The following is a 22,398-nucleotide window of genomic DNA, read 5'->3' as shown; positions in this document are numbered from 1 at the left end:
AGTACTGTCAATATTGCCCCCCCCCTCCTCTCAATACCACAGACAGTACTGTCAATATTGTCCCCCCTCCTCTCAATACCACAGACAGTACTGTCAATATTGTCCCCCCTCCTCTCAATACCACAGACAGTACTGTCAATATTGTCCCCCCTCCTCTCAATACCACAGACAGTACTGTCAATATTGTCCCCCCTCCTCAATACCACAGACAGTACTGTCAATATTGTCCCCCCCCTCCTCTCAATACCACAGACAGTACTGTCAATATTGTCCCCCCTCCTCTCAATACCACAGACAGTACTGTCAATATTGTCCTCCCTCTTCTCAATACCGGCGGCAGGGTAGCCTAGTGGTTCGAGCGTTGGACAAGTAACCGAAAGGTTGCTGGATCGAATCCCCGAGCTGACAAGGTAAAAATCTGTCGTTCTGCCCCTGAACAAGGCAGTTAACCCACTTTTCCTAGGCCGTCATTGAAAATAAGAATTTGTTCTTAACTGACTCGCCTAGTTAAATAAATGTAAAAAAAATATATTGTCCACCCTCCCCTTCATGGACAGGAGTTCAATCCAGAAAAGTCAATACTACATCAAGTTTATGTGGCAGACTGGCAGCTGTGGTGTAACTGTATATGGTTTCGTGTCCCCCCCCCCTAAATAACACAGACAGTACTGTCAATATTGTCCCCCCCCCCTCTCTGTAGGAGTTCAACCCAGAGGAGTTCTATCACCTGCTGGAGGCAGCGGAGGACCACGCCAAGGAGGGACACCTGATGAAGACGGACATCCCTCGTTACATCATCAGCCAGCTGGGTCTGACCCGGGACCCTCTGGAGGGTGAGACACACACACATTTAATGAAGATGGACACTCCTTGTTACGACAGGACACTCTAGAGCCCTCAACTCTGGAACCGCTTTTATTCCTTCTCCTCCAATCAGGGACTGATTTAGACCTGGGACACCAGGTGGGTGGAATTAATTATCAGGGAGAAGGGAAAACCAGCAGACTCCGGGACCTCGTTGGGTAAGAGTTTAATACCCCTAGACTAGAGGGTGAGTAAGGGAGGGGGAGGGAAGTAGGAGGACGAGAGGGAAGAGAGGAACAGAAAGAGAAATTGAGGGTTGGGACAGACCAGGGACCCTCTGGAGGGTGAGAGAAGGATGAGAGGGAGGAGGAGAGAGAGAGGAAGAGAGGGAAGAGATGAATGGAAAGAGACAGATTGAAGGCTGGGACAGACCAGGGACCCTCTGGAGGGGGAGAGAGAAGGATGAGAGGGAGGAGGAGAGAGAAGAGAGGAACAGAAATAGACAGATTCAGATGGCTGGGACAGACCAAGCACCCTCTGGAGGGGGAGAGAGAAGGATGAGAGGGAGGAGGAGAGAGAAGAGAGGAACAGAAATAGACAGATTCAGATGGCTGGGACAGACCAAGCACCCTCTGGAGGGTGAGAGAGATGTAGGAGAGAGGAGTAGAGGGGAGACATTTAATGAAGAAGAGAGTAAGGAAGAGAGGGATGAGAGGAACAGAAAGAGACATGCAGACAGCTGGGACTGACCTGTGACCATGTGGAGGTTGGGATAGGGGGAGGGAGAGACAGTAGACGGAAACAGAAAGAGACAGATTTAGGGCATCGTGTACCTGTAGAAGCCAAACAAGAGAAAATGAAAGATTGATGGCTGAGATTTCCCTACCCACATTTTGACAGCCACACTCCCCTCGGGTGTTTATTGTAGGTAATTAACTATAAAGCTAGCAAAAATAACCTTAGAAAAAACAATACATTTTGGCATGAGAAAAATAACAGCATCTTGGCATTGTAGCATGTGGGCAGTGATCCACCTGTCAACTAGCCTGGTCCCAGCTCTTGTCATTGTCACACTGAACCTTGGCAAGACAGCACAAACAGACCTGGGACCAGGCTACCTGTAGACAATATTGAGATGCAGAGAGAACTCCCTTTACTGATTATGAAGCCGGTCGCAGCACTGCACTCACTGTCATTAATATACATATTGTCTAAACACACACCAGCCCCCAAACTCCTTCTCTGACTCCTTCAATTCATTCCAGCTTCACTTCTCACAGTGACAAATCCATCACAAGCTGTTCATTAAGCTACACAATGTAAAGGGGTTAGAAAGACTATCCAGAGTCCGACTGGCTGCTATTTGTCAGCTACCTTCAGTCTGGTTGAAGAAATATGAGTTTGGGTTTTAGTGGGTTGTCACAATGTGACACTTTTTACAAACGATCCCTTGGTTTAGCACCTTTCTGTTTTTCACCCACACAAATATTCACAGCTTGATCTCTCTTTCTCTCTCTCTCTCACACTCTCGTCTTCCCTCCCTCTCTTGGTTCCCCAAACACAACCATTTTGTTTTAGAAATGTTGTTACCAAGGTGACAAGAAGATATATTATTTTCACATCACTTTGTGCGACATCTAATTCAAATGAACGAGATGTTTACTTAAAGGTCCAATGCAGCCGTTTTTATCTCAATATCAAATCATTTCTGGTAACAGGGAAGTACCTTACTGTGATTGTTTTTAGTTAAAATTGTTAAAAAATAATTCTTCTTAGCAAAGAGCACCGTCTGGAAGTGGTCTGAGTGGGGAGGGGAAAACTGAAAATTAGCTGTTATTGGTCTATTAACTCATTTACCAGCTCCATCCTACCAAAACAGGCTGACATTTCAGGCGGTCATTTCAAACAGCTCCAACACAAACTTTTACTCCAACTTCATAGTGTGGAAATATATACAGTGCTTTGGAAAGTATTCAGACCCCTTGACTATTGTAGCTGGAAACGGCAGATTTTTTAACGGAATATCTACATAGGCGTTGTCACGCCCTGGCCTTAGTATTCTTTGTTTTCTTTATGTTTTTTGGTTAGGTCAGGGTGTGACATGGGGAATGTATGTGTTTTGTAGTGTCTAGGGGTGTTGTATGTGTATGGGGCAGAGTAGAGTGTAGTTGTCTAGTTATGTCTATGGCTGCCTAGATTGGTTCTCAATCAGAGACAGCTGTCATTCATTGTCTCTGATTGGGAGCCATATTTAAGGCAGCCATAGGCAGTAGGCTTTTGTGGGTAGTTGTCTATGTTGTACGTTTGTAGCTTGTGATTGCACTTACGTCTTTAGCTTCACGATCGTTTGTTGGTTTGTTTCGTTTTGTAATAGTGTTCGTTGCGTGTTTTTCCCTCTTCTAAATAAAGAGATGTATTTTGCACACGCTGCGCCTTGGTCCACTCTCTCTCAGGAAGACGATCGTGACAGGCGTACAGAGGCTCATTATCAGCAACCATCACTTCTGTGTTCAATGGCACGTTGTGTTAGTTAATCCAAGTTTATAATTTTAAAAGGCTAATTGATCATTAGAAAACCTTTTTGCAATTATTTTAGCACAGCTGATGATTTAGACTAGTTGAGTATCTGGAGCATCATCATTTGGGGGTTCGATTACAGGCTCAAAATGACCAGAAACAAAGACTTTCTTCTGAAACTCGTCAGTCTATTCTTGTTCTGAGAAATTAAGTCTATCCATGCGAGAAATTGGCAAGAAACTGAAGATCTATGTAGATATTCCATAAAAAAATCAGCTGTTTCCAGCTACAATAGTCAATTACATCATTAAAAATGTCTACACTGTATTTCTGATCAATTTGATGTTATTTTAATGGACAAAAAAATAGCTTTTCTTTCAAAAACAAGGACATATCTAAGTGACCCCAAACTTTTGAACGGTAGTGTACATACTGTAAGTATTCAGACCCTTTACTCAGTGCTTTGTTGAAGCACCTTTGGCAGCGATTACAGCCTCAAGTCTTCTTGGGTATAACGCTACAAGCTTGGCATACCTGTATTTGGGGAGCTTCTCCCATTCTTCTCTGCAGATCCTCTCAAGCTCTGTTGGATGGGGAGCATTGCTGCACAGCTATTTTCAGGTCTCTCCAGAGATTTTCTGGCTGGGCCACTCATCAAGGACATTCAGAGACCTTCGCCCCAGTCTGAGGTCCTGAGCACTCTGGAGCAGGTTTTCATCAAGGATCTCTCTGTACTTTGCTCTGTTCATCTTTGCCTCGATCCGGACTAGTCTCCCAGTCCCTGCAGCTAAAAAATATCCCCACAGCAGGATGCTGCCACCACCATACTTCACTGTAGGGATGGTGCCAGGTTTCCTCCAGACGTGACGCTTGGCATTTAGGCCAAAGAGTTCAATCTTGGTTTCATCAGACCAGAGAATCTTGTTTCTCATGGTTTCAGTCCTTTAGGTGCCTTTAGGCAAATTCCAAGCGGGCTGTCATGTGCCCTTTACTGAGTAGTGGCTTCCATCTGGCCACTCTACAATAATTGCCTGATTGGTGGAGTGCTGCAGAGATGGTTGTCCTTCTGGAAGGTTCTCTCATCTCCACAGAGGAATTCTGGAGGTCTTTCAGAGTGACCATCGGGTTCTTGGTCACCTCTCTGACCAAGGCCCTTCTCCCCCGATTGCCAGGCGGCCAGTTTTAGGAAGAGTCTTGGTGGTTCCAAACTTTTTCCATTTAAGAATGATGGAGGCCACTGGGTTTTGGGGGACACTCAATGCTGCAGACAATTTCCATTTCCATTTTAGAATAAGGCTGTAACGTAACAAAATGTGGAAAAAGTCAAGGGGTCTGAATACTTTCCAAAGGCACTGTATATATAAAACATGGAAATCCCATTTTTGACTGCACTGGGCCTTTAACATATTTGCATTTATTTGTTCAGCACTCTCCCCCTCATCCAGAGTGACTCACATGTCAAAGTGATTTTGTTATTGTAGAGAAAAACCTAAACAACACTCTTTAAAGTGAATTGCCATTGCATTGCTCAGCCTGTAACACAACGAAATGTGGAATAAGTCACTTTCTGAAGGCACTGTATGTATACACAATGCTATTGATCTGCAACAGTACACACCAGTTACTGTATTGAGTGTTAAATCATGTGTTTTTGTCCAGACATTGTGAGCATGGACAACTACTATGACAGTGAAGGTCCCCACACCCCAGAGCCAGACGATTCCGCAGAGGTGAGGACCCTCCATCTCTAATGATAAATACACTCGCAGACACAGCAGATCAGAGGTGAGGACCCTCCATCTCTAATGAGAAATACACTCACAGACACACCATATCAGAGGTGAGGACCCTCCATCTCTAATGAGAAATACACTCACAGACACAACAGATCAGAGGTGAGGACCCTCCATCTCTAATGAGAAATACACTCACAGACACACCGGATCAGAGGTGAGGACCCTCCATCTCGAATGAAAAATACACTCACAGACACACCAGATCAGAGGTGAGGACCCTCCATCTCTAATGAGAAATACACTCACAGACACACCAGATCAGAGGTGAGGACCCTCCATCTCTAATGAGAAATACACTCACAGACACACCAGATCAGAGGTGAGGACCCTCCATCTCTAATGATAAATACACTCACAGACACAACAGATCAGAGGTGAGGACCCTCCATCTCTAATGAGAAGTACACTCACAGACACACCAGATCAGAGGTGAGGACCCTCCATCTCTAATGAGAAATACACTCACAGACACAACAGATCAGAGGTGAGGACCCTCCATCTCTAATGAGAAGTACACTCACAGACACACCAGATCAGAGGTGAGGGCCCTCCATCTCTAATGAGAAGTACACTCACAGACACACCAGATCTGTCTTCAAATAGTATCTAGCTTAAGTTGGGCTTGACTGAGCTTGCCTGCTTGTTTATGTAGGGGAAGATGAAAGCCATGAAGCCGCCAAGTGAAGAAGACTTTCAAACCATCAAGCTGATCAGCAACGGAGCATATGGGTGAGTAGAGTCTGGTCAAAGCAATATGAATGACTATGCATTTCATGTACATCACAAAGTCCTCACATTCATTCAAAGACATGAGGCTCCAGGTAGATTTCTCTGACCATCTAATTTTACCACAACCTTACCCTTGGCTTCTTGCACCTCTACCCTTTACCCATCTCCCTCCTCCCCCTCTCTCCCCTCCTCCCTCCTTGTCCACTCCCCTCTCTCCCCTCCCTCCTTCTTCCCTCCTCCTCCCCTCCCCCGTCAGTGCGGTGTACCTGGTACGTCACAGGGAGACCCGTCAGCGTTTTGCCATGAAGAAGATCAACAAGCAGAACCTGATCCTGAGGAACCAGATCCAGCAGGCCTTCGTAGAGAGAGACATCCTGACCTTCGCTGAGAACCCCTTCGTGGTCTCCATGTTCTGCTCCTTCGAGACTCGCAGGCACCTCTGCATGGTCATGGAGTATGTTGAAGGTTAGTGGGTTTCTGAGGAAACTGTACTTCTTTAATGGAATTACAATAAAGACTTCATAGGGTGTCCCAAGAAACTTCACATATCTTACACCTTGCTTTTTCAAAGTTCTCTCCGTTCTGATCTTGTTCACTTCCTTTGAGGTGAGAGAGTTTCTCAGGAAACCCGGTTGGATTTCATTCTCATTCTGGAAAGTAGTACTCTCCCTTCTGCCCTTGTTCATTTGCCCTTCATGGTATCTGATAGGACTGGCTAGGTGAAAGCAATATGGTGGAAACCAGAGGGGAGGGCGGCTCATAATAATGGATGGAGTGATGTGAATGGAATGGTATCAAACACATGGAAAACCATATGTTTGATGTGTGTGATACCATTCAATTCATTCCATTCCAAACATTACTATGAGCCCGTTCTCCTCATTTAAAGTGCCACCAGACAAATCAAATCAACGTTTATTTGTCACGTGCGCCGAATACAACAGGTATTTCACCAGTGAAATGCTTACTTACAGGCCCTAACCAAGAGTGCAATTTTTGACTAAAAAATTGGTATTAGGTGAACAATAGATAAGTAAAGAAATAAAAACAACAGTAAAAAGACAGTGAAAAATAACAGTAGCGAGGCTATATACAGTAGTGAGGCTATAACAGTAACGAGGCTATATACAGGCACCGGTTAGTCGGGCTGATTGAGGTAGTATGTACATGTAGGTATGGTTAAAGTGACTATCAATATATGATTAACAGAGAGTAGCAGTAGCGTAAAAGAAGGGTTGGCGGGTGGTGGGTGGCGGGACACAATGCAGATTGTCCGGGTAGCCAATGTGCGCGGGAACCGGTTAGTCAGGCTAATTGAGGTAGTGTGTACATGAATGTATAGTTAAAGTGACTACACATATACAGTGGGGCAAATAAATATTTAGTCAGCCACCAATTGTGCAAGTTCTCCCACTTAAAAAGATGAGAGAGGCCTGTAATTTTCATCATAGGTACACTTCATCTATGACAGACAAAATGAGGGGAAAAAATCCAGAAAATCACATAGTAGGATTTTTAATGAATTTATTTGCAAATTATGGTAGAAAATCAGTACATCCTGCCTGTAGAGGTCCTGGATGGCAGGCAGCTTAGCCCCAGTGATGTACTTGGCCGTACGCACTACCCTCTGTAGTGCCTTGCGGTCGGAGGCCGAGCAGTTGCCATACCAGGCAGTGATGCAACCAGTCAGGATGTTCTCGATGGTGCCGCTGTAGAACCTTTTGAGGATCTGAGGACACATGCCAAATCTTTTTAGTTTCCTGAGGGGGAATAGCCTTTGTCGTGCCCTCTTCACGACTGTATTGGAACTTGAAGCTCTCAACCTGCTCCACTGCAGCCCCGTCGATGAGAATGGGGGGCATGTTCGGTCCTCCTTTTCCTGTAGTTCACAATCATCTCCTTTGATTACGTTGAGGGATAGGTTGTTCTTCTGGCACCATCCGGCCAGGTCTCTGACCTCCTCCCTATATGATGTCTCGTCGTTGTCGGTGATCAGGCCTACCACTGTTGTGTTGTCTGCAAACTTAATGATGGTGTTGGAGTCATGCCTTGCCACGCAGTCGTGGATGAACAGGGAGCATAGGAGGCGACTGAGCACGCACCCCTGAGGGGCTCCAGTGTTGAGGATCAGCGTAGCAGATGTGTTGCTACCTACCCTCACCACCTGGGGGCGGCCCGTCAGGAATTCCAGGATCCAGTTGCAGAGGGAGGTGTTTAGTCCCAGGATCCTTAGCTTAGTGATGAGCTTTGAGGGTACTATGGTGTTGAACGCTGAGCTGTAGTCAATGAATAGCATTCTCACATAGGTGTTCCTTTTGTCCAGGTGGGAAAGGGCAGTGTGGAGTGCAATAGAGACTGCATCATCTGTGGATCTGTTTGGGCGGTTTGCAAATTGGAGTGTGTCTAGTGTTTCTGGGATAATGGTGTTAATGCCATTACCAGCATTTCAAAGCACTTCATGGTTACAGACGTGAGTGCTACAGGTCTGTAGTCATTTAGGCAGGTTGCCTTAGTGTTCTTGGGCACAGAGACTATGGTGGTCTGCTTGAAACATGTTGGTATTACAGACTCAATCAGGGACAGGTTGAAAATGTCAGTGAAGACACGTCCTGGTAATCCACCTGGCCCCGCGGCCTTGTGAATGTTGACCTGTTTAAAGGTCTTACTCACGTCGGCTACGGAGTGCATGATCACACAGTCGCCTGGAACAGCTGATGCTCTCATGCATGCCTCAGTGTTGCTTGCCTCGAAGCGAGCATAGAAGGGATTTAGCTCGTCTGGTAGGCTCGTGTCACTGGGCAGCTCGCGGCTGTGCTTCCCTTTGTAGTCTGTAATAGTTTGCAAGCCCTGCCACATAAGACGAGCGTCAGAGCCGGTAAAGTACGATTCAATCTTAGCCCTATATTGGCGCTTTGCCTGTTTGATGGTTTGTCGGAGGGTAGGATTTCTTATAAGCTTCCGGGGCAGAGTCCCGCACCTTGAATGTGGTAGCTCTACCCTTTAGCTTAGTGCGAATGTTGCCTGTAATCCATGGCTTCTGGTTGGGACTGTGTCTAACCAACACCACTGGTGGAAATTTAAAAACATCTATCCTATCTATATAGGGGATTGACCGAGGGCCAGAGATTCAAATAACTGTCAAGTTGTTATTTTACCATAGTCAATTCAGTTGTAGAAAGTAAAACGGGGTCACTTCCCACAGCAGCCCTAGACAAACCATCTTCCTTAATGCGTGTTAGGTGCTCGAGGGCAACTCAGCATACTCAACCCAACTATATAGCAGAAAGCAGATTGCTTTTATCCTGATTGTTAGTGTTCAGAGTCAGCCTACAGACACAGCCAGGCATTAAGAGTAGTGTGTGAGTCAGACGGGACTCTGCCAAACATAGGTTTACCAGGCCAAAGGAGGAGGGGAGAAACAACCCAAGACAAACGACCACAGATAGGGCCGACAGACACTGTGAAATCCTTTAACCCCTTCAGACTGACTCTCAGGCTGTGCCCCATTCTCTTCCCAAGGGGTACAGAAGTGTGCACTTGCACATTTCCCGTTGTAAATTGAAAAGCGTTGTTGTGGTATAAGCTTTGTCTGTAGGTCAATGAAGTCACCACCATTGTTTTGAATCCATGACAGAAAGTGTGTACAAGTCCATTCTTTAGGAGCAGGGTAGAGAACCGAGGCATAACCCATGTCTAACCAACCATGTTGTGTTCCTATAGGGGGAGACTGTGTCTAACCAACCATGTTGTGTTCCTATAGGGGGAGACTGTGTCTAACCAACCATGGTGTGTTCCTATAGGGGGAGACTGTGTCTAACCAACCATGTTGTGTTCCTATAGGGGGAGACTGTGTCTAACCAACCATGTTGTGTTCCTATAGGGGGAGACTGTGTCTAACCAACCATGGTGTGTTCCTATAGGGGGAGACTGTGTCTAACCAACCATGTGGTGTTCCTATAGGGGGAGACTGTGTCTAACCAACCATGTGGTGTTCCTATAGGGGGAGACTGTGCCTAACCAACCATGGTGTGTTCCTATAGGGGGAGACCGTGCCTAACCAACCATGTTGTGTTCCTATAGGGGGAGACTGTGTCTAACCAACCATGTTGTGTTCCTATAGGGGGAGACTGTGCCTAACCAACCATGTTGTGTTCCTATAGGGGGAGACCAACCATGTTGTGTTCCTATAGGGGGAGACTGTGTCTAACCAACCATGTTGTGTTCCTATAGGGGGAGACTGTGTCTAACCAACCATGTTGTGTTCCTATAGGGGGAGACTGTGCCTAACCAACCATGTTGTGTTCCTATAGGGGGAGACCAACCATGTTGTGTTCCTATAGGGGGAGACTGTGTCTAACCAACCATGTTGTGTTCCTATAGGGGGAGACTGTGTCTAACCAACCATGTTGTGTTCCTATAGGGGGAGACTGTGCCTAACCAACCATGTTGTGTTCCTATAGGGGGAGACCGTGTCTAACCAGCCATGTTGTATTCCTTTAGGGGGAGACTGTGTCTAACCAACCATGTTGTGTTCCTATAGGGGGAGACCAACCATGTTGTGTTCCTATAGGGGGAGACTGTGTCTAACCAACCATGTTGTGTTCCTATAGGGGGAGACCAACCATGTTGTGTTCCTATAGGGGGGAGACTGTGCCTAACCAACCATGTTGTGTTCCTATAGGGGGAGACTGTGTCTAACCAACCATGTGGTGTTCCTATAGGGGGAGACTGTGCCTAACCAACCATGGTGTGTTCCTATAGGGGGAGACCGTGCCTAACCAACCATGTTGTGTTCCTATAGGGGGAGACTGTGTCTAACCAACCATGTTGTGTTCCTATAGGGGGAGACCAACCATGTTGTGTTCCTATAGGGGGAGACTGTGTCTAACCAACCATGTTGTGTTCCTATAGGGGGAGACCAACCATGTTGTGTTCCTATAGGGGGGAGACTGTGCCTAACCAACCATGTTGTGTTCCTATAGGGGGAGACTGTGTCTAACCAACCATGTTGTGTTCCTATAGGGGGAGACTGTGCCTAACCAACCATGTTGTGTTCCTATAGGGGGAGACTGTGTCTAACCAACCATGTTGTGTTCTTATAGGGGGAGACCGTGTCTAACCAACCATGTTGTGTTCCTATAGGGGGAGACTGTGCCTAACCAACCATGTTGTGTTCCTATAGGGGGAGACTGTGTCTAACCAACCATGTTGTGTTCCTATAGGGGGAGACTGTGTCTAACCAGCCATGTTGTGTTCCTATAGGGGGAGACCGTGTCTAACCAACCATGTTGTGTTCCTATAGGGGGGAGACTGTGTCTAACCAACCATGTTGTGTTCTTATAGGGGGAGACTGTGTCTAACCAGCCATGTTGTGTTCCTATAGGGGGAGACTGTGTCTAACCAACCATGTTGTGTTCCTATAGGGGGAGACTGTGTCTAACCAACCATGTTGTGTTCCTATAGGGGGAGACCGTGTCTAACCAACCATGTTGTGTTCCTATAGGGGGGAGACTGTGTCTAACCAGCCATGTTGTGTTCCTATAGGGGGAGACTGTGTCTAACCAGCCATGTTGTGTTCCTATAGGGGGAGACTGTGCCTAACCAGCCATGTTGTGTTCCTATAGGGGGAGACCGTGTCTAACCAACCATGTTGTGTTCCTATAGGGGGAGACCGTGTCTAACCAACCATGTTGTGTTCCTATAGGGGGAGACTGTGTCTAACCAACCATGTTGTGTTCCTATAGGGGGAGACTGTGTCTAACCAACCATGTTGTGTTCCTATAGGGGGAGACCGTGTCTAACCAATCATGTTGTATTCCTTTAGGGGGAGACCAACCATGTTGTGTTCCTATAGGGGGAGACTGTGTCTAACCAACCATGTTGTGTTCCTATAGGGGGAGACCAACCATGTTGTGTTCCTATAGGGGGGAGACTGTGTCTAACCAACCATGTTGTGTTCCTATAGGGGGAGACCGTGTCTAACCAACCATGTTGTATTCCTTTAGGGGGAGACTGTGTCTAACCAGCCATGTTGTGTTCCTATAGGGGGAGACCGTGTCTAACCAGCCATGTTGTATTCCTTTAGGGGGAGACTGTGTCTAACCAACCATGTTGTGTTCCTATAGGGGGAGACCAACCATGTTGTGTTCCTATAGGGGGAGACTGTGTCTAACCAACCATGTTGTGTTCCTATAGGGGGAGACCAACCATGTTGTGTTCCTATAGGGGGGAGACTGTGTCTAACCAACCATGTTGTGTTCCTATAGGGGGAGACTGTGTCTAACCAACCATGTTGTATTCCTTTAGGGGGAGACTGTGTCTAACCAACCATGTTGTGTTCCTATAGGGGGAGACCAACCATGTTGTGTTCCTATAGGGGGGAGACTGTGTCTAACCAGCCATGTTGTGTTCCTATAGGGGGAGACTGTGTCTAACCAGCCATGTTGTGTTCCTATAGGGGGAGACTGTGTCTAACCAGCCATGTTGTGTTCCTATAGGGGGAGACCAACCATGTTGTGTTCCTATAGGGGGGAGACTGTGTCTAACCAGCCATGTTGTGTTCCTATAGGGGGAGACCAACCATGTTGTGTTCCTATAGGGGGGAGACTGTGTCTAACCAACCATGTTGTGTTCCTATAGGGGGAGACTGTGTCTAACCAGCCATGTTGTGTTCCTATAGGGGGAGACCGTGTCTAACCAGCCATGTTGTGTTCCTATAGGGGGAGACTGTGTCTAACCAGCCATGTTGTGTTCCTATAGGGGGAGACCGTGTCTAACCAACCATGTTGTGTTCCTATAGGGGGAGACTGTGTCTAACCAGCCATGTTGTGTTCCTATAGGGGGAGACCGTGTCTAACCAACCATGTTGTGTTCCTATAGGGGGAGACTGTGTCTAACCAGCCATGTTGTGTTCCTATAGGGGGAGACTGTGCCACTCTGCTGAAGAACATCGGGGCGCTGCCCGTGGAACTCACCAAAATGTACTTTGCAGAGACCGTGCTGGCACTGGAGTACCTACACAACTATGGCATAGTGCACCGAGACCTCAAGCCTGACAAGTGAGTGGGCTGCACTGACACCCTGACACTCCCCTGGTGGATTGGAGGTCTTAAGTTGCTTTCACACCATACAATATTCACCATAAATGTAATTTCTTAGGAAAATTTGGGACACCCTCTAAAAATATTAAGCCAAAATGTGTGTACTGTGAAAGGTTCTAGGAATACTGTCTACAGGCTCCTATTGGTCATACATACTGGTGGGAGGAGCTATAGGAGGACGGGCTCATTGTAATGGCTGGAATGGAGTAATGGCTGTTCCTGGGGTTTGCTGTGCAGTTGATATCTAACAGCCCATGTGTTGTTCCTGTTTCCACCAGTCTTCTGATCACCTCTATGGGCCACATCAAGCTGACCGACTTTGGCCTGTCTAAGATGGGTCTGATGAGCCTCACCACCAACCTGTACGAGGGACACATCGAGAAGGACGCACGCGAGTTCCTGGACAAACAGGTAAATCGAATGATTGGTCAGTCAATCAATCAGTCAGTTAGTCAATCGGTCAGTCATGATCAGTCAGTCACTCAGCTAATCAAACAAACAATTCATCATATTGTGAGAGGTAGTATACAGCCAACTTCTCAATGAAGAGCCAATCACATACAGTGTGTTAGAAAGTCTGTAGATAGCCTACAGTCATGACAGTTGCGTGAGTGAGTTGAATTCAGGATCCTTTGACTTGCCTCATGCATCAACGGATTGAGAATCTCAAAATAACCTTGCAAAAACGCATCATTTGCCAAGCAAGAGGAATACACACAGTCACTAATAATGTTTACCAAACAGACTGAATCATCATCATTTCTCTAAATAAATACAATTCTGGTCCCTATTTATTTTGCAATTACAGTTTGTTGTTTACGCAGGTTTTGAATTTAACTCCCCATATTAATAAATGATGCTGTTAGGCCAGCAGCAATACAGTGTCTTCTCCAGCGGTAGGGCATCTAGCCTGGTTAAACCAGACTGAATGCTATGTTGTTTCACATAGAGGTAGAAAGAGGACTCTAGATGGATATATCATGCTTTAGCATGGACATTGCATGGACATTTGATGTATTTGATACCATTCCACCTATTCTGTTCCAGTCATTACCACGAACATGTCCTCCCCAATTAAGGTGCCACCAACCTCCTGTGCTCTACAGCGTATCAGCGTGCACCCAAGATGTTGCCGTTGTTGATGATGCTTATTGTGCATTACTGTTGAACCAAAAGATGACATGTAACAAAGATGAAAGGAAATGGAAACAATTAAATATGTGTATTAAATAAAATAATAATGTATGTTGATGCTATTACTATGCACAATATCTAATTATGTTGCAAAATGATAACAATAGCCTCATATATTCAACATGCTGTAAACTATTGTCTTTTAACGGTAAAACATGTTTTCATTCTTATCACCCTAGTAACTATGACACACCCCTCACTATTGTCATTGGTTGCACTAATTGCAGTGTTTGTTTACATAACCTGGTTCAAGCATTCATGACATGACCCTGAAGAAGGCACAGTGATGCTGAAACGTTGGTGGTTTACCCAATAAATTACTGGGAGCTTGTATGTAGAGTGTGCAAATATCTTTATTACATTTTTTCAGCCTACAGTTACTCGCCGTTAGTCAGCAGCTCCACCAACTGTTTGGGGTGTACACCAGCTCATGCTTTTTAATGGGTTCTAATGAACACACATCATCTGCACATGAAATAGATGAAGATCCTTTCACGTTGTGGTCTGTGCAGACTCTTGATTAGAGGGTATTGGTTATTCACTCAGCTGTAATGAACTAGGCCCCTGCTGCCTCAACAGTGTACAGCAACAGTACCAATTAGAATTAGAATTCTGATTATCAGCATTATACGATCTGAGTCCTTGATTCGTGATTACTGTACAGTACTTCTGTCAGAGACAGATGGAAGAATATTCAAGCTCTTGGGCTTGCAGATAGCTACGCAGGCCAGACCTGGGTTCAAATAGTATTTGTTGTTGTCCTTTATTTTTATTGAGCCTGCCTGGAGTGGCAGATGGGCAGGTTTTGCACTTTTGGGACTACTCCATTGCATCCGGTACATGTAGGTGAGAGGAAAATAGAGGCAAGGAGCGTGATCGAGACTTGTGATTGGTGGATCTCTCTCCCTGTCCCAGGTGTGTGGCACCCCAGAGTACATAGCCCCGGAGGTGATCCTGAGACAAGGCTACGGGAAGCCGGTGGACTGGTGGGCCATGGGCATCATCCTCTATGAGTTTCTGGTGGGCTGTGTGCCCTTCTTTGGAGACACGCCTGAGGAGCTCTTTGGACAGGTCATCACAGGTGATTGAGACATGAGGGGTGGCCTTTCCTCTGTGTCTGCACCTTTTTGAATCCCCCCCAGTGCCTCTTGTTCTGTGCTGTATGTCAGGGGTTTTCAAAGCTCCCCTCGGGGACCCCCCAGACAATTCACAAGTTGAATCAGGTGTGCTAGCTCTGGAATAGATCAAATGAACGACTGGGGGTCCCTGAGGAGAGGTTTAAAAACCACTGCTGTAGGTGACTGTTGACTCCAAGGCCTCTGTCTGTGTACTAACTTGTACCTGACTCGATGTTGGTCCGGTTCCAAATCCTTGCTGTTCATTCTCTCTGTAACTGGCTCTGTTGTCTCTCTCAGATGACATAGTGTGGCCTGATGGAGATGAGGTCCTGCCTGCTGATGCCCAGGGACTGATATCAACCCTGCTACAGACCAATCCACTGATGAGGCTGGGTACAGGTACTACAACAGGGCTTCTCAAACTTGTTCTGCACACGGCAAAAGGCCCTTAGTTGACACTAAAAGTTTAGCTTGTATTCTATACCCATTTGAAGATTTTCTCAGGGGACCTAATTTCAACTTGGTCGCTCCCGACACCAAGTTTCTGAACCAATGTGCTAGAATTTAAGAATGTTCCTCCTGTTTCTGCTGTCGTCTACTGTCATAATCTTACCAAACACAACCATGTTTGTCAAGGCAATGCATTGTTGAACACAGATTTTACTACAGACCCGGGTTCATTCCCAGGCTGTGCCACAACTGGCCGTGGCCGGGAGTCCCATAGGACGGCACACAATTGGCCCAGCGTCGTCCAGGTTAGGGGAGGGTTTGGCTGGGGGTGCTTTACTTGGCTCATCATACCACCTCCTTGTGGCTGGCCGGGTGCCTGCAGGCTGACCCTGGTCGCCAGTTGAATGGTGTTTCCTCCGACACATTGGTCCGGCTGGCTTCCGGGTTAAGCTGGCGGGTGTTAAGGAGCGCGGTTAGGCAGGTCATGTTTCGGAGGACACATGACTCCACCTTCACCTCTCCGAGTCCATTGGGGAGTTGCAGCGATGAGACAAGATCGAAAAGGGGGGTACATTTATTTTGAAAATGATAATAACAACAGTCTGACACGCAGCAGGCTACTCTCCCTAGGTCTCTGATATGAGTCAGAAAATATTCCTGCTTACTGTGTGTAATGAATCATGCCATAATTATTCACATTTTAACCTTTGTTTATGTATTACTCCAACTACCATGGCCCAGAGCCATATGCTCTTCCGAGGCCTACATTCTCAGAGCTGATCTTGTTGTTGGTATTATTCCTCCGTGCCCCCAGGGGGAGCGTTTGAGGTGAAGCAGCACTCGTTCTTCTCTGACCTGGACTGGAACAGTCTACTGAGACAGAAGGCAGAGTTCATACCTCACCTGGAGTCAGAAGAGGACACCAGCTACTTCGACAGTGAGTGCCTTTACCTGTGTATTTAATGCCAATCAAGCACACTGGCTGCATTTACACAGGCAACCCAATTCTGATATTTTTCCCAATTGGCCAAAAACTTATCTGATTGATCAAAATACATATAATTGGAAAAAGATCAGAATTGGGCTCCATGTGTAAAGCAAGTGAGTCTTTGATCTTTGACAGGGGTTATGTCATGGTAAAACTCAGCCAAGCCAGAGAGCGGTTCTCCCAAAGTGTTGCAGCATTTTGCAGCGACTTTGAAAAGTGTAAGCAGAGGAGAGAACGCCAAGGCTAGGGCCGTTAAATTATTTAGGAAAACTAAGATGTTACATCTCTCTCTCTCGCGCTCTCTCTCGCGCTCTCTCTGTTTCTCTCTTTCTCTCAATCTCTCTTTCTCGCCATCTCTCTCTCTGTCTCTCTCTCTCTTCTCCTGTCCTCCCTCAGCCCGTTCAGATCGTTATCACCACATCAATGCGTACGATGAGGATGACACCAACGATGATGATGAGCCTGTTGAGATCAGGCAGTTCTCCTCCTGCTCCCCTCGCTTCAGCAAGGTACACAGACACACATACACACACACATACACACACACACACACACACACACACACACACACACACACACACACACACACACACACACACACACACACACACACACACACACATATGGTTGGGGAGTAACTGATTACATTACAAAACACTAACAGATTAAAGATACTTTTGACAAACTAGATGATTACTTCTTGGATTACTTTTAAATTCAGAAAGGATGTTTGCTGGAAAAAAATATCCATTATGACAACTTTCTGTTTTCTCAATGACATTCAATTCAGCATTGAAAAAAGGTGCAAGTTGAAGTTTGTTCCACCTGAGAGAGTCTGACCACAAGTCAGAGACCACTATGATGACACACCAAATGTGGTTGATGGATCATTTTTGTCTTCTAATGTCTCTTAAGGGGAAAGTAACTGAAAGATTATGTTACTGAGTTTGGGCAATCCAAAAGTTACGTTACAGATTCCAATTTGGACAGGTAAACATACTTTTTTATATTGTCACATACACCAAATAGGTGCAGTGAAATGTGTTGTTTTACAGGGTCAGCCTGTAAGTACGGCTTCCCTTGAGCAAATTAGAATTAAGTTCAAGGGCCAGCAACCGATTTCTCACCTTGTCGGCTCTTCGACCCAGTGATCTTTCAGTTACCGGCCAAACGCTGTAACCGTTAGGCTACCTCCCACTCTAGGTAACTAGTAACTGTAGCAGATTACATTTAAAAAGGAACCTACCCAACCCTGCACACACACACGTGCCACACACACTCCTCTGGCTGCCCTCACTTCAGCAAGGTCATTTTCTCTCTTCATCTCCCCTTACTTAACGGTGTCTTCTAGCTATCCCATCTCATTTTTCATCCTGGCTCTCTCTCTCTCTCCCTCACTCTCTCTTTACCCCTCCTCTTTTTGTCCACCTCATAGTTTGAATCCCTATTATCCTGTCGTTACACCATCTTTCCTTCTATATTATCTCTCTCTCTCTGCTGCCCTCCTTTTGTCCTTCACCTGTCCCTTCCTCCTCCTCTCTGTTCTCCTGTATGGGTGGGGACTAATGAAGGGTCTCTTGTGGGAATGAGTAGGGCTGTGTGTGTGTGTGTGCGTGTGTGTTTGCGTGTGTGAAGGGTCTCTTGTATAAATGGAGAGGGCTAAGGGCTCTATTACAGTAGCAGTACATTGATGGAGAAACCTGATTAGAGTCTAGAACACTGCCTGCTGGTCTCAAAGCATACACACGGACGCATGTACACAAACACACACACACACACACACACACACACACACACACACACACACACACACACACACACACACACACACACACAGAGAGAGAGAGAGAGATCACAAGTGGTGATGCAGGTGGCTGCATCACCACTTGGTACGGCAACTGCAAGGCACCCGACCACAAGGTGCTACAGAGGGTGGTGAGTACTGGGGCCAAGCTCCCTGCCATCCAGGACCTGTATATAGGTGGTGCTAGAGGAAGGCCCAAAACATTGTCAAAGACTCCAGCCACCCAAGTCATAGACTGTTCTCTCTGCTACCGCACAAGTGGTACCGAGGCACCAAGTCAGGAACCAACAAGACCCTGAACAGCTTCTACCCCCAAGCCATAAGACTGCTAAACAAGCCTGCTAAATAGCTCATCAAATGGCTACCCGGACTACCTGCATTGACCATCTCTTGCACTGACTCTATGCACACACACTGGACTCTACACACAGACTCACAGATATTTACACCAGTGGCGGTCGGTGCCATTTAAGATGAGGCATGGCCTTATTTATTTTACAGCATATTGGATGACTGTCCTTCATATTCCATTCAACCAGCTCAATGTAACATCGATAGGTTTAGGCTACTACATGATACATTTTTTCTATACCCATCAGGAGGTTGCTACAACCTAGCCTATGAATGAAAGTTTACAACAGGTCGAGAGAAAAATGTGAGTAGTCAAGTTGACAGACAGTGACACATTCAATACCGCCTTGCACTCTCTTGCCTGCATCTAGCTGATTTAGGGTGTAATCATTAGTCCAACAGTTGCAAACGAGAGTTTCTATTGGGCAAATAAAGGTATGTTTATTCCCGTTTCGTTCTGTTGAAGAAAGGTTTTTCAACAGAATCGGCAGAATTAATACACCCTTGATCACACGCAAACACAGTTTACTTTCATAGCAGCCACATACAAACAGCATGATCACTTTGCTCGTTAATTCCTTCTAGCATCTACGCGCTCTCCTCCTCTCACCTTTTCCCTTCGCTTGTAGACAACAGTGCATAACACATCAGCTGTCTGTGATTAGGTGAAAAAACCTTTCCAAGCCAAACCTTAATATCATAACCGCTAACTGCTACACACAGCCTACATCTTTGTCCCCATATTAGCTAACATCATAGTCAACATAGCTACTAGAACTAATGCGTTAATATAAACCTGCTACAATCATACAGCAGAGTGCATAGTCAGCAAGCAGTTAGCAGTTACACCGGTGGGCCCTGGTGGCAATAAATTCATATAACAAAAAGCTTACCTTGACTTGGAGAGTTCCAGTGTTAGCTAGCCATAGCCAGCTAGCTAACATAGCATCCCTTTCTGTTTGAGCCAGGTTTTTGAGTAGGTTAAACTATTTTGCTGTTGAACTATTGTCTTTCTCTCTCTTTGAGTCAACTACTCACCACATTTTATGCACTGAAGTGCTAGGTACCTGTAGCTTCTGCTTTCAGTACTAGATTCGTTCTCTGATCCTTTGATTGGGTGCACAACATGTCAGTTCATGCTGCAAGAACTCTGATAGGTTGTAGGATATCCTCCGTAAGTTGTCATAATTACTGTGTAAGTCTATGGAAGTCAATGTACCCAGAGGAGGATGAAACTAGCTGTCCTCCGGCTACACCATTGTGCTATCCTAAGAGAGGTTACTGTAGAACTTTATTGCAGAACAGTGTGTTTTAATCAATTATTTGGTGACGTAAATATATATTTAGTATAATTTTTTCTAAAAAGGATAACTTTTTAAATGTTTCACTATTTTAATTTTTCAGAAATTCACTGAGGAGGATGGTCCTCCCCCTCCTCTGAGGAGCCTCCACTGACTTAAACTGACACCCCACCACGCACATACACACGTTACTACATACACCCACACACTCATAAGATGCACACACATGCATACTGACGCCACACACACACGTTTACACATACACACACACATATACTTTTACACATAAGCTGCTGCTACTGTCTATTATCTATCCTGTTGCCTAGTCACTTTACCCCTACCTATATGTACATATCTACATCAGTTACCTTGTACCCCTGCACATCGACTCGCTGCTGCTACTCCCTGTATATAGACATGTTATTTTGACTCATTATTGTTACTCGTTATTCACTGTGTATTTATTCCTCATGTCACTATTTACATTTTTTATATTATTTTGTATCTTTATCTTGAACTGCATTGTTGGAAAAAGATCCGTAAGTAAGCATTTCCCTGTTAGTCTACAACTGTAGTAAAATGTGATTTGATTTATTACAGTAGTTTAGATTTAGAAGCCAATGTACATATCACAGTACAGCTCATGTTATTGCCACTGCTTCAGTTACCATGGTGCTGAATACTCTTTAGCCTTGTTTTAATGCACTGTTCATGTTGTTAAGCTGGTCTCCCACACACACCAGCATACTCACAGCTCATTTACGAGACCTTGCCGTGTGCGAGTGTGTGTGTGTGCGTGTGTGTGTGTGTGTGTGTGTGTGTGTGTGTGTGTGTGTGTGTGTGCGTGTGCGTGTGCGTGTGTGTGTGTGTGTGTGTGTGTGTGTGTGTGTGTGTATTAGCTGAAGCACCCACCTACTTTGTATTACATGTAAAGTAGTTGACTCTAGCCTATCCTTATTTAAATGCAGTTGTTGTAAGTTAATTAGCTCCGCAATCTTTCTATCTACAGTATGTAACTGACTATCATGTTCTATGTTTGGCTTAAGGCTAAGGGTAGTGATGATGAGTGTTTTAACCAACTTGCTTCCTTTCTTTATGTTCAGGCCATGTATTCATAAAGTGTTTCAGAGTAGGAGTGCTGACCTAGAATCAGCAGTGTGGCTCAGATTTGGACTTTCTCTCCATGGCCCCTCTGCAGGTGTACAGCAGCATGGAGCACCTGTCCCAGTTAGAGCAGAAGGCCCCCTCAGTGACTCGACGGGAACACAAGGGCTCCCGGGAGGACAACAAGGGGAAGAGAGAGAGTCTGGGAAGCTTCCCTATCAGGGACAAGAGCTGGAGGACCGGATCACCTGAGATGTGAGTGTGGTGGGTTGAGAGCGAGAGATATGGTGGGGGGGGTTTCATGTCTGAGTTTCATACACAGATTTGTTTAGAGAAGTGAGATCCACGGTCTATAATTGACTCTAGTGAGTGTGATTGTGTGAACTCTCACGCTGAGCTCCTGTGTTGGAGAAGTGTCAGAACCTAAGACGGTGGTAGCAGCCATTAAATCATCCAAACAGAGAGATGTTAACACTAACTTTAAGGGGGTATACATAGGCATTCATGAAATGTGTACAAGTCATGACACCTTTATACCAACATTCACAACACATTGATTCAACATCAGTTTAAAGAAGTTTTCAAAATAAAAGTCCCTTAGCATTGGGAAAAATAGCCTCTTCTCCTGGCCCCTCAAAGGAAGCGTCTGTCCGGTTCTGAGTCCCTCTACATGGACGGTGACTCCAGCCCTCCCCTCGGGGCCCGGCGCCGTTTCTCCGCCCTCATGGACACGCATCGCTTCGCCTCACAGCAGGAGGACAACCCAGACCCCCTGACACGCCAGCCCCCTGTCAAGGCTAGGGGGACTTCACTGGAGGTGGCCTCCGTTCCCTCCACACCCCCCTCCACCCCCAGCACCACCCCTGACCCAACAGAGGAACATGTAGGAGGTGAGAGAGAGAGAGAGAGACATAGACATAGAGAGAGAGACACAGAGACAGAGACAGAGATTACGGGGTGGTAGAGGTTTGTTTCACTTGTATTGTCACCTGACAAACTGGTGATTTTATCAGGTGAGGTGACAATTGAAAAGTCAGTAGAAATTGATGATGTGTATAGATTGTAAGTAAGCCAAGAGAGGACATTAGCTAAGCTCCAACAATATACTTGAGACTGGAGAGTAATATTTTTTTCCGCCAACA

At 45.8% G+C, this 22,398-nt stretch overlaps 1 protein-coding gene across 1 annotated transcript in view; it reads left to right on the top strand.

Moving 5' to 3' along the window:
- LOC120032474 (microtubule-associated serine/threonine-protein kinase 1-like) overlaps positions 1–22,398 on the top strand; it is a 51,839-nt gene that overhangs the window by 24,687 nt on the left and 4,754 nt on the right. Inside the window, exons 9-20 of the mRNA XM_038978581.1 lie at positions 701–833; positions 4,981–5,051; positions 5,770–5,846; positions 6,103–6,311; positions 12,766–12,904; positions 13,225–13,357; positions 15,056–15,221; positions 15,556–15,657; positions 16,523–16,645; positions 17,093–17,205; positions 21,351–21,511; positions 21,896–22,146. Of these exons, the coding sequence (XP_038834509.1) occupies positions 701–833; positions 4,981–5,051; positions 5,770–5,846; positions 6,103–6,311; positions 12,766–12,904; positions 13,225–13,357; positions 15,056–15,221; positions 15,556–15,657; positions 16,523–16,645; positions 17,093–17,205; positions 21,351–21,511; positions 21,896–22,146 (1,678 nt within the window). The remainder of the gene's footprint in view (positions 1–700; positions 834–4,980; positions 5,052–5,769; positions 5,847–6,102; positions 6,312–12,765; positions 12,905–13,224; positions 13,358–15,055; positions 15,222–15,555; positions 15,658–16,522; positions 16,646–17,092; positions 17,206–21,350; positions 21,512–21,895; positions 22,147–22,398) is intronic.

The sequence above is a fragment of the Salvelinus namaycush genome, chromosome 39 (assembly GCF_016432855.1).
Source record: "Salvelinus namaycush isolate Seneca chromosome 39, SaNama_1.0, whole genome shotgun sequence".
Lineage (NCBI taxonomy): Eukaryota > Metazoa > Chordata > Actinopteri > Salmoniformes > Salmonidae > Salvelinus > Salvelinus namaycush.
This window is presented reverse-complemented; position numbering and strand designations above follow the sequence as displayed.